Source organism: Bombina bombina, chromosome 7, assembly GCF_027579735.1.
Source record: "Bombina bombina isolate aBomBom1 chromosome 7, aBomBom1.pri, whole genome shotgun sequence".
In the NCBI taxonomy this organism is placed as follows: domain Eukaryota; kingdom Metazoa; phylum Chordata; class Amphibia; order Anura; family Bombinatoridae; genus Bombina; species Bombina bombina.
The window spans coordinates 521,222,035-521,239,090 of record NC_069505.1 but is presented as its reverse complement, the minus strand read 5'-3'; the positions used below and the strand labels follow the sequence as shown (position 1 = coordinate 521,239,090).

The 17,056-nt window shown below is 42.4% G+C and overlaps 1 protein-coding gene across 2 annotated transcripts in view; it reads right to left on the bottom strand.

Moving 5' to 3' along the window:
• LTBP4 (latent transforming growth factor beta binding protein 4) overlaps positions 1-17,056 on the bottom strand; it is a 705,095-nt gene that overhangs the window by 56,607 nt on the left and 631,432 nt on the right. For both annotated transcript variants that reach the window (XM_053721790.1, XM_053721791.1), the window contains one exon: positions 11,843-11,905. In XM_053721790.1, the coding sequence (XP_053577765.1) occupies positions 11,843-11,905 (63 nt within the window). The remainder of the gene's footprint in view (positions 1-11,842; positions 11,906-17,056) is intronic.

Genomic DNA, 17,056 nt, shown 5'->3' with positions numbered 1-17,056 from the left:
TAGCAGACGTTCCTTTTTCGAAGAAGGATTAGGACACAAAGATGGAACCACAATCTCTTGATTGATATTCCTGTTAGTGACCACCTTAGGTAGGAACCCAGGTTTAGTACGCAGAACTACCTTGTCTGAATGAAAAATCAGATAAGGAGAATCACAATGTAAGGCAGATAACTCAGAGACTCTTCGAGCCGAGGAAATCGCCATTAAAAACAGAACTTTCCAAGATAACAACTTGATATCAATGGAATGAAGGGGTTCAAACGGAACCTCCTGTAAAACATTAAGAACTAAGTTCAAACTCCATGGTGGAGCAACAGTTTTAAACACAGGCTTGATCCTAGCTAAAGCCTGACAAAAAGCTTGAACGTCCGGAACTTCTGACAGACGTTTGTGTAAAAGAATGGACAGAGCTGAAATCTGTCCCTTTAAGGAACTAGCGGATAAACCCTTTTCTAAACCTTCTTGTAGAAAAGACAATATCCTCGGAATCCTAACCTTACTCCATGAGTAACTCTTGGATTCGCACCAATATAAGTATTTGCGCCATATCTTATGGTAAATCTTTCTGGTAACAGGCTTCCTAGCCTGTATTAAGGTATCAATAACTGACTCAGAAAAACCACGTTTTGATAAAATCAAGCGTTCAATTTCCAAGCAGTCAGCTTCAGAGAAATTAGATTTTGATGTTTGAAGGGACCCTGGATCAGAAGGTCCTGTTTCAGAGGTAGCGACCAAGGTGGACAGGATGACATGTCCACTAGATCTGCATACCAAGTCCTGCGTGGCCATGCAGGCGCTATTAGAATCACTGATGCTCTCTCCTGTTTGATTCTGGCAATCAATCGAGGAAGCATCGGGAAGGGTGGAAAACATAATTTATGCTTACCTGATAAATTTATTTCTCTTGTAGTGTATCCAGTCCACGGATCATCCATTACTTATGGGATATTAACTCCTCCCCAACAGGAAGTGCAAGAGGATTCACCCAGCAGAGCTGCTATATAGCTCCTCCCATAACTGCCATTACCAGTCATTCGACCGAAAACATGCAGAGAAAGGAAAACCATAGGGTGCAGTGGTGACTGTAGTTTAATGGAAAAATTACCTGCCTTAAAGTGACAGGGCGGGCCGTGGACTGGATACACTACAAGAGAAATAAATTTATCAGGTAAGCATAAATTATGTTTTCTCTTGTTAAGTGTATCCAGTCCACGGATCATCCATTACTTATGGGATACCAATACCAAAGCTAAAGTACACGGATGACGGGAGGGACAGGCAGGCTCTTTCTACGGAAGGAACCACTGCCTGAAGAACCTTTCTCCCAAAAACAGCCTCCGAAGAAGCAAAAGTGTCAAATTTGTAAAATTTGGAAAAAGTATGAAGAGAAGACCAAGTTACAGCCTTGCAAATCTGTTCAACAGAAGCCTCATTCTTAAAGGCCCAAGTGGAAGCCACAGCTCTAGTAGAATGTGCTGTAATTCTTTCAGGAGGCTGCTGTCCAGCAGTCTCATAGGCTAACCGTATTATGCTACGAAGCCAAAAGGAGAGAGAGGTAGCCGAAGCTTTTTGACCTCTCCTCTGACCAGAATAAACGACAAACAGGGAAGACGTTTGTCGAAAATCCTTAGTTGCCTGTAGATAAAATTTCAGGGCACGGACTACATCTAGATTGTGTAGCAGACCTTCCTTTTTCGAAGAAGGATTAGGACACAAAGATGGAACCACAATCTCTTGATTGATATTCCTGTTAGTGACCACCTTAGGTAGGAACCCAGGTTTAGTACGCAGAACTACCTTGTCTGAATGAAAAATCAGATAAGGAGAATCACAATGTAAGGCAGATAACTCAGAGACTCTTCGAGCCGAGGAAATCGCCATTAAAAACAGAACTTTCCAAGATAACAACTTGATATCAATGGAATGAAGGGGTTCAAACGGAACCCCCTGTAAAACATTAAGAACTAAGTTCAAACTCCATGGTGGAGCAACAGTTTTAAACACAGGCTTGATCCTAGCTAAAGCCTGACAAAAAGCTTGAACGTCCGGAACTTCTGACAGACGTTTGTGTAAAAGAATGGACAGAGCTGAAATCTGTCCCTTTAAGGAACTAGCGGATAAACCCTTTTCTAAACCTTCTTGTAGAAAAGACAATATCCTCGGAATCCTAACCTTACTCCATGAGTAACTCTTGGATTCGCACCAATATAAGTATTTGCGCCATATCTTATGGTAAATCTTTCTGGTAACAGGCTTCCTAGCCTGTATTAAGGTATCAATAACTGACTCAGAAAAACCACGTTTTGATAAAATCAAGCGTTCAATTTCCAAGCAGTCAGCTTCAGAGAAATTAGATTTTGATGTTTGAAGGGACCCTGGATCAGAAGGTCCTGTTTCAGAGGTAGCGACCAAGGTGGACAGGATGACATGTCCACTAGATCTGCATACCAAGTCCTGCGTGGCCATGCAGGCGCTATTAGAATCACTGATGCTCTCTCCTGTTTGATTCTGGCAATCAATCAAGGAAGCATCGGGAAGGGTGGAAACACATAAGCCATCCCGAAGGTCCAAGGTGCTGTCAAAGCATCTATCAGAACCGCTCCCGGATCCCTGGATCTGGACCCGTAACGAGGAAGCTTGGCGTTCTGTCGAGACGCCATGAGATCTATCTCTGGTTTGCCCCAACGTCGAAGTATTTGGGCAAAGACCTCCGGATGAAGTTCCCACTCCCCCGGATGAAAAGTCTGACGACTTAAGAAATCCGCCTCCCAGTTCTCCACTCCCGGGATGTGGATTGCTGACAGGTGGCAAGAGTGAGACTCTGCCCAGCGAATTATCTTTGATACTTCCATCATTGCTAGGGAGCTTCTTGTCCCTCCCTGATGGTTGATGTAAGCTACAGTCGTGATGTTGTCCGACTGAAACCTGATGAACCCCCGAGTTGTTAACTGGGGCCAAGCCAGAAGGGCATTGAGAACTGCTCTCAATTCCAGAATGTTTATTGGTAGGAGACTCTCTTCCTGATTCCATTGTCCCTGAGCCTTCAGAGAATTCCAGACAGCGCCCCAACCTAGTAGGCTGGCGTCTGTTGTTACAATTGTCCAGTCCGGCCTGCTGAATGGCATCCCCCTGGACAGATGTGGCCGAGAAAGCCACCATAGAAGAGAATTTCTGGTCTCTTGATCCAGATTCAGAGTAGGGGACAAGTCTGAGTAATCCCCATTCCACTGACTTAGCATGCACAATTGCAGAGGTCTGAGATGTAGGCGTGCAAAGGGTACTATGTCCATTGCTGCTACCATTAAGCCGATCACCTCCATGCATTGAGCTACTGACGGGTGTTGAATGGAATGAAGGACACGGCATGCATTTTGAAGCTTTGTTAACCTGTCTTCTGTCAGGTAAATCTTCATTTCTACAGAATCTATAAGAGTCCCCAAGAAGGGAACTCTTGTGAGTGGAAAGAGAGAACTCTTCTTTTCGTTCACCTTCCATCCATGCGACCTTAGAAATGCCAGTACTAACTCTGTATGAGACTTGGCAGTTTGAAAGCTTGAAGCTTGTATCAGAATGTCGTCTAGGTACGGAGCTACCGCAATTCCTCGCGGTCTTAGTACCGCCAGAAGAGCACCCAGAACCTTTGTGAAGATTCTCGGAGCCGTAGCCAATCCGAATGGAAGAGCTACAAACTGGTAATGCCTGTCTAGAAAGGCAAACCTTAGATACCGGTAATGATCTTTGTGAATCGGTATGTGAAGGTAAGCATCCTTTAAATCCACTGTGGTCATGTACTGACCCTTTTGGATCATGGGTAAAATTGTCCGAATAGTCTCCATTTTGAACGATGGAACTCTTAGGAATTTGTTTAGGATCTTAAATCCAGGATTGGCCTGAAAGTTCCCTCTTTTTTGGGAACCACAAACAGATTTGAGTAAAACCCTTGTCCCTGTTCCGACCGTGGAACTGGATGGATTACTCCCATTAATAAAAGCTCTTGTACGCAGCGTAGAAACGCCTCTTTCTTTATTTGGTTTGTTGACAACCTTGACAGATGAAATCTCTCTCTTGGGGGAGAGTATTTGAAGTCCAGAAGGTATCCCTGAGATATTATCTCTAGCGCCCAGGGATCCTGGACATCTCTTGCCCAAGCCTGGGCGAAGAGAGAAAGTCTGCCCCCCACTAGATCCGTTCCCGGATCGGGGGCCCTCAATTCATGCTGTTTTAGGGGCACCAGCAGGTTTCCTGGCCTGCTTGCCCTTGTTCCAGGACTGGTTAGGTCTCCAGCCTTGTCTGTAGCGAGCAACAGATCCTTCTTGTTTTGGAGCAGAGGAAGTTGATGCTGCTCCTGCTTTGAAATTCCGAAAGGAACGAAAATTAGATTGTCTAGCCTTAGGTTTGGCTCTGTCTTGAGGCAGGGCATGGCCTTTACCTCCTGTAATGTCAGCGATAATTTCTTTCAATCCGGGCCCGAATAAGATCTGCCCTTTGAAAGGTATATTAAGAAATTTAGACTTAGAAGTAACGTCAGCTGACCAGGATTTTAGCCACAGTGCTCTGCGCGCCTGAATGGCGAATCCGGAATTCTTAGCCGTAAGCTTAGTTAAATGTACTACGGCATTTGAAATAAATGAGTTAGCTAACTTAAGAGCTTTAAGCCTGTGTGTAATCTCATCTAATGGAGCTGATTCAAGTGTCCCTTCCAGAGACTCAAACCAAAATGCTGCTGCAGCCGTGACAGGCGCAATGCATGCAAGGGGTTGCAATATAAAACCTTGTTGAACAAACATTTTCTTAAGGCAACCCTCTAACTTTTTATCCATTGGATCTGAAAAGGCACAGCTATCCTCCACCGGGATAGTGGTACGCTTAGCTAAAGTAGAAACTGCTCCCTCCACCTTAGGGATCGTTTGCCATAAGTCCCATGTGGTGGTGTCTATTGGAAACATCTTTCTAAATATCGGAGGGGGTGAGAACGGCACACCGGGTCTATCCCACTCCTTAGTAACAATTTCAGTAAGTCTCTTAGGTATAGGAAAAACGTCAGTACTCGACGGTACCGCAAAATATTTATCCAACCTACACATTTTCTCTGGTATTGCAACTGTGTTACAATCATTCAGAGCCGCTAACACCTCCCCTAGTAATACACGGAGGTTTTCCAGCTTAAATTTAAAATTTGAAATATCTGAATCCAATCTGTTTGGATCAGAACCGTCAGCCGCAGAATGAAGCTCTCCGTCCTCATGTTCTGCAAGTTGTGACGCAGTATCTGACATGGCCCTAACATTATCAGCGCACTCTGTTCTCACCCCAGAGTGATCACGCTTACCTCTTAGTTCTGGTAATTTAGCCAAAACTTCAGTCATAACAGTAGCCATATCCTGTAATGTGATTTGTAATGGCCGCCCAGATGTACTCGGCGCCACAATATCACGCACCCCCCGAGCGGGAGATGCAGGTACTGACACGTGAGGCGAGTTAGTCGGCATAACTCTCCCCTCGTTGTTTGGTGAAATGTGTTCAATTTGTACAGATTGACTTTTATTTAAAGTAGCATCAATACAGTTAGTACATAAATTTCTATTGGGCTCCACTTTGGCATTAGCACATATAGCACAGATGTCTTCCTCTGAATCAGACATGTTTAACACACTAGCAAATAAACTAGCAACTTGGAAATACTTTTCAAGTAATTTACTATAATATGAAAACGTACTGTGCCTATAAGAAGCACAGAAAGAGTTAGGACAGTTGAAAGTTAATAAACTGAAAGGTTATAGCATCAAATCTTTGTAAAAAACACAATTTTAGCAAAGGCTTGTTCCCATTAGCGAAGGATAACTAACCCTGATAGCAGAAAAAAAAGTTACAGAAATAAACGTTTTTTTTATCACAGTCAACTACAATCTCACAGCTCTGCTGTGAATGATTACCTCCCTCAAAACAAGTTTTGAAGACCCCTGAGTTCTGTAGAGATGAACCGGATCATGCAGGAAATACAATGAGCTTCTGACTGAATTTTTTGACCTCCCCCTCACACACAACAGTGAGAGAGATCAGTAAACTGTCATAAATTAAATAAAACAACTGCCAAGTGGAAAAAATAATGCCCAAAATATTTTATTCACCCAGTACCTCAGAAAATGAAACGATTTTACATGCCAGCAAAAAACGTTTAACATAAATTAAGTGTTATTAAAGAGCCTGTTGCCAGTCCCTGCAAATTAGGCTAAAGTCTTATGCACACAGTATAATTCCAGTGAAGTGCCATTCCCCAGAATACTGAAGTGTAAAATATACATACATGACAGCCTGATACCAGTTGCTGCTACTGCATTTAAGGCTGAGTTTACATTATATCGGTATGGCAGAATTTTCTCATCAATTCCATTGTCAGAAAATAATAAGCTGCTACATACCTCTTTGCAGATTAATCTGCCCGCTGTCCCCTGATCTGAAGTTTACCTCTCCTCAGATGGCCGAGAAACAGCAATATGATCTTAACTACGCCGGCTAAAATCATAGTAAAAACTCAGGTAGATTCTTCTTCAAATTCTACCAGAGAAGGAATAACACACTCCGGTGCTATTATAAAATAACAAACTTTTGATTGAAGGTATAAAACTAAATATAATCACCATAGTCCTCTCACACATCCTATCTAGTCGTTGGGTGCAAGAGAATGACTGGTAATGGCAGTTAGGGGAGGAGCTATATAGCAGCTCTGCTGGGTGAATCCTCTTGCACTTCCTGTTGGGGAGGAGTTAATATCCCATAAGTAATGGATGATCCGTGGACTGGATACACTTAACAAGAGAAACACATAAGCCATCCCGAAGGTCCAAGGTGCTGTCAAAGCATCTATCAGAACCGCTCCCGGATCCCTGGATCTGGACCCGTAACGAGGAAGCTTGGCGTTCTGTCGAGACGCCATGAGATCTATCTCTGGTTTGCCCCAACGTCGAAGTATTTGGGCAAAGACCTCCGGATGAAGTTCCCACTCCCCCGGATGAAAAGTCTGACGACTTAAGAAATCCGCCTCCCAGTTCTCCACTCCCGGGATGTGGATTGCTGACAGGTGGCAAGAGTGAGACTCTGCCCAGCGAATTATCTTTGATACTTCCATCATTGCTAGGGAGCTTCTTGTCCCTCCCTGATGGTTGATGTAAGCTACAGTCGTGATGTTGTCCGACTGAAACCTGATGAACCCCCGAGTTGTTAACTGGGGCCAAGCCAGAAGGGCATTGAGAACTGCTCTCAATTCCAGAATGTTTATTGGTAGGAGACTCTCCTCCTGATTCCATTGTCCCTGAGCCTTCAGAGAATTCCAGACAGCGCCCCAACCTAGTAGGCTGGCATCTGTTGTTACAATTGTCCAGTCCGGCCTGCTGAATGGCATCCCCCTGGACAGATGTGGCCGAGAAAGCCACCATAGAAGAGAATTTCTGGTCTCTTGATCCAGATTCAGAGTAGGGGACAAATCTGAGTAATCCCCATTCCACTGACTTAGCATGCACAATTGCAGCGGTCTGAGATGTAGGCGTGCAAAGGGTACTATGTCCATTGCTGCTACCATTAAGCCGATCACCTCCATGCATTGAGCTACTGACGGGTGTTGAATGGAATGAAGGACACGGCATGCATTTTGCAGCTTTGTTAACCTGTCTTCGGTCAGGTAAATCTTCATTTCTACAGAATCTATAAGAGTCCCCAAGAAGGGAACTCTTGTGAGTGGAAAGAGAGAACTCTTCTTTTCGTTCACCTTCCATCCATGCGACCTTAGAAATGCCAGTACTAACTCTGTATGAGACTTGGCAGTTTGAAAGCTTGAAGCTTGTATCAGAATGTCGTCTAGGTACGGAGCTACCGCAATTCCTCGCGGTCTTAGTACCGCCAGAAGAGCACCCAGAACCTTTGTGAAGATTCTCGGAGCCGTAGCCAATCCGAATGGAAGAGCTACAAACTGGTAATGCCTGTCTAGAAAGGCAAACCTTAGATACCGGTAATGATCTTTGTGAATCGGTATGTGAAGGTAAGCATCCTTTAAATCCACTGTGGTCATGTACTGACCCTTTTGGATCATGGGTAAAATTGTCCGAATAGTTTCCATTTTGAACGATGGAACTCTTAGGAATTTGTTTAGGATCTTTAAATCCAAGATTGGCCTGAAAGTTCCCTCTTTTTTGGGAACCACAAACAGATTTGAGTAAAACCCTTGTCCTTGTTCTGACCGCGGAACCGGATGGATCACTCCCATTAATAAAAGATCTTGTACGCAGCGTAGAAACGCCTCTTTCTTTATTTGGTTTGTTGACAACCTTGACAGATGAAATCTCCCTCTTGGGGGAGAGAATTTGAAGTCTAGAAGGTATCCCTGAGATATGATCTCTAACGCCCAGGGATCCTGGACATCTCTTGCCCAAGCCTGGGCGAAGAGAGAAAGTCTGCCCCCCACTAGATCCGTTCCCGGATCAGGGCCCTCGATTCATGCTGTCTTAGGGGCATCAGCAGGTTTCCTGGCCTGCTTGCCCTTGTTCCAGGACTGGTTAGGTCTCTAGCCTTGTCTGTAGCGAGCAACAGCTCCTTCCTGTTTTGGTGCAGAGGAAGTTGATGCTGCTCCTGCTTTGAAATTACGAAAGGAACGAAAATTAGACTGTCTAGCCTTAGGTTTGGCTCTGTCTTGAGGCAGGGCATGGCCTTTACCTCCTGTAATGTCAGCGATAATTTCTTTCAACCCGGGCCCGAATAAGGTCTGCCCTTTGAAAGGTATATTAAGCAATTTAGATTTAGAAGTAACGTCAGCTGACCAGGATTTTAGCCACAGTGCTCTGCGTGCCTGAATGGCGAATCCGGAATTCTTAGCCGTAAGTTTAGTTAAATGTACTACGGCATCTGAAATAAATGAGTTAGCTAACTTAAGGTCTTTAAGCTTGTGTGTAATCTCATCTAATGGAGCTGATTCAAGTGTCTCTTCCAGAGACTCAAACCAAAATGCTGCTGCAGCCGTGACAGGCGCAATGCATGCAAGAGGTTGCAATATAAAACCTTGTTGAACAAACATTTTCTTAAGGTAACCCTCTAATTTTGTATCCATTGGATCTGAAAAGGCACAGCTATCCTCCACCGGGATAGTGGTACGCTTAGCTAAAGTAGAAACTGCTCCCTCCACCTTAGGGACCGTTTGCCATAAGTCCCGTGTGGTGGCGTCTATTGGAAACATCTTTCTAAATATTGGAGGGGGTGAGAACGGCACACCGGGTCTATCCCACTCCTTAGTAACAATTTCAGTAAGTCTCTTAGGTATAGGAAAAACGTCAGTACTCGCCGGTACCGCAAAATATTTATCCAACCTACACATTTTCTCTGGTATTGCAACTGTGTTACAATCATTTAGAGCCGCTAACACCTCCCCTAGTAATACACGGAGGTTTTCCAGCTTAAATTTAAAATTTGAAATATCTGAATCCAGTTTGTTTGGATCAGAACCGTCACCCGCAGAATGAAGCTCTCCGTCCTCATGTTCTGCAAATTGTGACGCAGTGTCTGACATGGCCCTAATATTATCAGCGCACTCTGTTCTCACCCCAGAGTGATCACGCTTACCTCTTAGTTCTGGTAATTTAGCCAAAACTTCAGTCATAACAGTAGCCATATCCTGTAATGTGATTTGTAATGGCCGCCCAGATGTACTCGGCGCTACAATATCACGCACCTCCCGAGCGGGAGATGCAGGTACTGACACGTGAGGCGAGTTAGTCGGCATAACTCTCCCCTCGTTGTTTGGTGAAATATGTTCAATTTGTACAGATTGACTTTTATTTAAAGTAGCATCAATACAGTTAGTACATAAATTTCTATTGGGCTCCACTTTGGCTTTAGCACATATAGCACAGATATCTTCCTCTGAATCAGACATGTTTAACACACTAGCAAATAAACTAGCAACTTGGAAATACTTTTCAAGTAATTTACTATAATATGAAAACGTACTGTGCCTATAAGAAGCACAGAAAAAGTTATGACAGTTGAAAATTAATAAACTGAAAAGTTATAGCATCAAATCTTTGTAAAAAACACAATTTTAGCAAAAGATTGCTCCCATTAGCAAAGGATAACTAACCCTGATAGCAGAAAAAAAATACAGAAATAAACTTTTTTTTATCACAGTCAACTACAATCTCACAGCTCTGCTGTGAGTGATTACCTCCCTCAAAACAAGTTTTGAAGACCCCTGAGTTCTGTAGAGATGAACCGGATCATGCAGGGAAGACAATAAACTTCTGACTGAATTTTTTGATGCGTAGCAAAAGCACCAAAAAAGGCCCCTCCCCCTCACACAGTGAGAGAGATCAGTAAACTGTCATAAATTAAATAAAATGACTGCCAAGTGGAAAAAAATAGTGCCCAAAACATTTTTTCACCCAGTACCTCAGAAAATTAAACGATTTTACATGCCAGCAAAAAACGTTTAACATTAATAAATTGAGTGTTATTAAAAAGCCTGTTGCTAGTCCCTGCAAATTAGGCTAAAGTTTTATGCATACAGTATAATTCCAGTGAAGTGCCATTCCCCAGAATACTGAAGTGTAAAATATACATACATGACAGCCTGATACCAGTTGCTGCTACTGCATTTAAGGCTGAGTTTACATTATATCGGTATGGCAGAATTTTCTCATCAATTCCATTGTCAGAAAATAATAAGCTGCTACATACCTCTTTGCAGATTAATCTGCCCGCTGTCCCCTGATCTGAAGTTTACCTCTCCTCAGAAGGCCGAGAAACAGCAATATGATCTTAACTACTCCGGCTAAAATCATAGAAAAACTCAGGTAGATTCTTCTTCAAATTCTACCAGAGAAGGAATAACACACTCCGGTGCTATTATAAAATAACAAACTTTTGATTGAAGGTATGAAACTAAGTATAATCACCACAGTCCTCTCACACATCCTATCTATTTGTTGGGTGCAAGAGAATGACTGGTAATGGCAGTTAGGGGAGGAGCTATATAGCAGCTCTGCTGGGTGAATCCTCTTGCACTTCCTGTTGGGGAGGAGTTAATATCCCATAAGTAATGGATGATCCGTGGACTGGATACACTTAACAAGAGAAAAGGATTATAACCACGTATGAACATTTTGGACTTATTTTTTTCCATGGTTTTTACCTGAATACATTGTAGTTTATTTTTTCCTGCAACACATACAGGCAATTCTAATTTATTATCTTTACACTAAGTTTCACTTTTATGCACGTTAGTCACATATACACATTAGTAGCGAGATCATAGTATTTTTATTGTTTTTTAGGTAAACTAATTTAATCGATCATTTTATTGTTGTGGCCACAACTTATTAATTAATGTATCCCATTTTATTCAACTGTGTTTTTTTGAACTTATAAGTACTAAATAAATATCCAATTCAATATTTTATGATATAACGTTTTATTGTACATACAGAGTATTCATTTTATTTTTGATATATTATATGGGTTGTTTACATATGATACATGGTAACTAATACCTACATGAAAAGTTATACTATTAACCAGAAACATTTCCCTCAGCTATAACTAGCGCCTCCCATAATTTCTATCTTCTGTATCCTTTATTGACTGAGTGGAGAGATCTCAGTTTACTTGAGAGGCTTAGAGGGTGAGACTAAGTCCGCACTTCATCTCTTAACACATACAAAAATTCATGCACGGTACTTCACACTAGAATTTGATTGACTGACATTACACCCACAGATCTTGAGCACAATTTAATAATATCTCTCTCCATAATAAAACTGTACGGAATATCACTTGACGTTATGTTTTGACATATAATATTTACCTTTGTATCCCTGGCCAGATGAAATATATCCTCCTCCACCTGGGCACAAGCTCTGGTACTCATCTGAAAGATCAACACAATTTGTAGTAAAAATATTATTAGTAAAAAATGAACATTTCCCTGTGTAAAGATATTGCCTACTTTTTTTTTAAAATAGGGCCTAGTTATCTACAATTTGCTGGATGTGAAAAATCTCTGGCAGGGGCTGCCATCTAGGAATAGACTATAAAAAGGAACTGTCCCTACGAGTTGCGAGATGTCTCCTATATAAAGTAATGAAAAAGGAAACTTTATTGGGGAGCACATTTTAAAAATTAAATCCCGCAACCCATACAAATCAGATAACTCTGCTTTCAGTGTACTTTATCTTACAATCACCTCTGTCTTTGTATGCCTGTGTTTTTATATTAGGACAATATGTGTTTTTATATTAGGACAATATGTGTTTTTTTATATTAGGGCAGTAGTTGAAAAAATTTGTTCAAAATTTAGGAGCCAGTAAGAATATTTCGGAGCCAGACAGTGGCATTTGTATATAGAAATAAGGAGAATCACCCAAAAAGTTAGGAGCCAGCGTCAAAATTCTAGGAGTCAGTGACTCCCTGGCCCTTTGTCAAGCTCTGTATTAGGGTAATATGTGATTTTCCTATTTTGACACAATCACACCACCTATAAGTTTGCGAGAAAAATCAGCAAGATCTCCAGGGGGAAATGTTTAGAGAATACACCAGATCTGGCAGAGAACTTTCAGCTATGCCCTATTCAGGCCACTAGTAGGAGGTGGGGAAACTTATTGTACATTAAAGGAACAGTGTACTGTAAAAATGGTTTTCTACTAAATGTGTTTACAATGACTTGTTATACCAGCTGCAGAATTTAAAGTTTATGGGAAATTTCATCTATAGGTATATAAATTTGTATTTGAAATAACGGTTTCTGCTAATTAAAACAACAACCCAATGAAATGAGTTCAACTAGCAGTCAAAGCAGACCTCAGGGCATATTTATCAATGTGCGAGCGGACACGATACATAAACATATCACTATCATTAGTACACTTTAGTCCTAGCAGAGACTGAGCCCATAAACATGGCCCTGTCATTAGTACACTTTAGTCCTAGCAGGGACTAAGTGCATAAACATATCACTGTCATTAGTACACTTTAGTCCTAGTAGGTACTGAGCTTATAAACATGTCACTGTCATTAGTACACTTTAGTCCTAGTAGGGACTGAGACCATAAACATGTCACTGTCATTAGTAAATTTTAGCACTATCAGGGACTGAAATCTTTACTGAGACCACAGAATGTAAAGGTTATTTAAGGTAAAAAGATTAGCATCTCTTTTCAACTCATCACCCTAAATTGACATATTTTAGCTTTTTTATTGTGCTTTCTGTTTTTAAATGCCTGGTCACTGTAATCTTGGCAAAGTACTGTAAGTTCCACAACACTATATAACCTCTGTCAATAAAACATTGGCAGCTAGCCTCTTAACAATCGGCCAGATTACGAATTTTGCGGTAAGAGGGGTGCGTTGCTAACGTGCACGTTATTGTCGCCGCTCACTTACCTGCAGCGCTGGTATTACGGGTTTTTACAAACCCGGCGTTAACAGGCAAGAAGTGAGCGTAGAGCAAAATCGTGCTCCATACCGCACTCCAATACCAGCGCTGCTTAAGTCAGCGGTGAGCTGGTTGTACATGCTTGTGCACGATTTCCCCATAGACATCAATGGGGAGAGCCGGCTGAGAAAAAGTCTAACACCTGCAATGAAGCAGCGTAAAGCTCAGTAACGCAGCCACATTGATTCCTATGGGGAAACACATTTTATGTTTACACCTAAAACCCTAACATGAACCCGAGTCTAAACACCCCTAATCTTACACTTATTAACCCCGAATCTGCTGCTCCGGACATCACCACCACTATAATAAACATTAACCCCTAAACCGCCGTACTCCCGCCTCGCAAACACTAGTTAAATATTATTAACCCCTAATCTGCTGTCCCTAACATCGCCGCCACGTACCTACATTTATTAACCCCCAATCTGCCGCCACCAACGCCACCGCCACTATATTAAATTTATTAACCCCTAAATCTAAGTCTAACCCTAACACCCCCTAACTTAAATATAATTTAAATAAATCTAAATAAAACCTACTATTATCACCTAAATTATTCTTATTTAAAACTAAATACTTACCTATAAAATAAACCCTAAACTAGCTACAATATAACTAATAGTTACATTGTATCTAGCTTAGGTTTTATTTTAATTTTACAGGCAAGTTTGTATTTATTTCAACTAGGTAGAATAGTTATTAAAATAGTTATTAACTATTTAATAACTACCTAGCTAAAATAAATACAAAATGTACCTGTAAAATAAAAGCTAACCTAAGTTACACTAACACCTAACCCTACAATTAAACAAACCCTAAATTACAGAAAAACAGAATTTATGCTTACCTGATAAATTACTTTCTCTTACGGTGTATCCAGTCCACGGATTCATCCTTACTTGTGGGATATTCTCATTCCCTACAGGAAGTGGCAAAGAGAGCACACAGCAGAGCTGTCCATATAGCTCCCCCTCAGGCTTCGCCCCCCCAGTCATTCGACCGACGGTTAGGAGAAAAAGGAGAAACCATAGGGTGCAGTGGTGACTGTAGTTTTAAACAAAAAATATTTTATCCTGACTTAAATGCCAGGGCGGGCCGTGGACTGGATACACCGTAAGAGAAAGTAATTTATCAGGTAAGCATAAATTCTGTTTTCTCTTCCAAGGTGTATCCAGTCCACGGATTCATCCTTACTTGTGGGATACCAATACCAAAGCCTTAGGACACGGATGAAGGGAGGGAACAAGTCAGGTCACCTAAACGGAAGGCACCACTGCTTGCAAAACCTTTCTCCCAAAAATAGCCTCCGAAGAAGCAAAAGTATCGAATCTGGAAAATTTGGCAAAAGTATGCAGTGAAGACCACGTCGCTGCCTTACAAATCTGTTCAACAGGAGCCTCATTCTTGAAAGCCCATGTAGAAGCCACAGCTCTGGTGGAATGAGCTGTAATTCGTTCAGGAGGCTGCTGTCCAACAGTCTCATAAGCCAATCGGATGATGCTTTTCAGCCAGAAGGAAAGAGAGGTAGCAGTCGCTTTCTGACCTCTCCTCTTACCAGAATAGACGACAAACAAGGATGATGTTTGTCTGAAATCTTTAGTTGCTTTTAAATAGAATTTTAAAGCACGAACCACATCAAGATTGTGTAATAGTCATTCCTTCTTAGAAACTGGATTAGGACACAGAGAAGGAACAATGATTTCCTGGTTAATATTCTTATTAGAAACAACTTTCGGAAGAAAACCAGGTTTGGTACGCAAAACAACCTTATCTGCATGGAACACCAGATAGGGTGAATTACACTGCAAAGCAGACAATTCTGAAACGCTTCGAGCAGAAGAAATAGCTACCAAAAACAAAACCTTCCAAGATAATAACTTAATATCTATGGAATGTAAAGGTTCAAACGGAACCCCTTGAAGAACTGAAAGAACTAAATTAAGACTCCATGGAGGAGCCACAGGTTTATAGACAGGCTTAATTCTGACTAAAGCCTGTGCAAACGCTTGAACGTCAGGTACTTCTGCCAGACGCTTGTGTAACAGGATAGACAGAGCAGATATCTGTCCCTTTAAGGAACTAGCAGATAAACCTTTCTCCAATCCTTCTTGGAGAAAAGACAATATCCTGGGAATCCTAATCTTACTCCACGAGTAACCCTTGGATTCACACCAACAAAGATATTTCCGCCATACCTTATGGTAAATCTTCCTGGTGACAGGCTTTCTAGCCTGGATCATAGTATCTATAACCGATTCAGAGAACCCACGCTTAGATAAAATTAAGCGTTCAATCTCCAAGCAGTCAGTTGCAGAGAAACTAGATTTGGATGCTTGAATGGACCTTGAATTAGAAGATCCTGCCTCGATGGCAGTGTCCAAGGTGGAACAGATGACATGTCCACTAGGTCTGCATACCAAGTCCTGCGTGGCCACGCAGGCGCTATCAGAATTACCGAAGCCTTCTCCTGTTTGATTCTGGCTACCAGCCGAGGGAGAAGGGGAAACGGTGGAAAGACATAAGCCAGATTGAAGGACCAGGGCGCTACCAGAGCATCTATCAGTGCCGCCTTGGGGTCCCTGGACCTGGATCCGTAAAGAGGAAGTTTGGTGTTCTGACGGGACGCCATCAGATCCAATTCTGGAATGCCCCATAGCTGGGTCAGCTGAGCAAAAACCTCCGGATGGAGTTCCCACTCCCCCGGGTGAAAAGTCTGACGACTTAGAAAATCCGCCTCCCAGTTGTCTACTCCTGGGATGTGAATTGCAGATAGGTGGCAGGAGTGATCCTCTGCCCATTTGATGATCTTGGTTACTTCCTTCATCGCTAGGGAGCTCTTTGTTCCTCCCTGATGATTGATGTACGCTACAGTCGTGATGTTGTCCGACTGAAATCTGATGAATTTGGCCGCCGCTAATTGAGGCCATGCTTGGAGCGTGTTGAATATCGCTCTCAGTTCCAAAATGTTTATCAGGAGAAGAGACTCTTCCCGAGACCATAGGCCCTGAGCTTTCAGGCAGCCCCAGTCCGCGCCCCAGCCTAACAGACTTGCGTCGGTCGTTACAATGATCCACTCCGGTCTGCAGAAGCACATTCCCTGAGACAGGTGATCCTGAGACAACCACCAGAGAAGAGAATCTCTGGTTTTCTGGTCCAGTTATATTTGAGGAGACAAATTTGCATAATCCCCATTCCACTGTTTGAGCATGCACAGTTGCAGTGGTCTGAGATGAATTCGGGCAAAAGGGACCACGTTCATTGCCGCAACCATTAATCCGATTACCTCCATGCACTGAGCTACAGAAGGCTGAGGAATGGAATGAAGAACTCGGCAAGTAGCTAAAAGCTTTAACTTCCTGACCTCCGTCAGAAATATTTTCATTTCTACCGACTCTATTAGTGTTCCCAGGAAGGGAACCCTTGTGAGCGGGGACAGAGAACTTTTTTCGACGTTCACCTTCCACCCGTGAGACCTTAGAAAGGCCAGAACAATCTCCGTATGAGCCTTGGCTCTGTGAAAAGACGACGCCTGTATTAAGATGTCGTCTAGGTAAGGTGCTACTGCAATGCCCCGCGGTCTTAGTA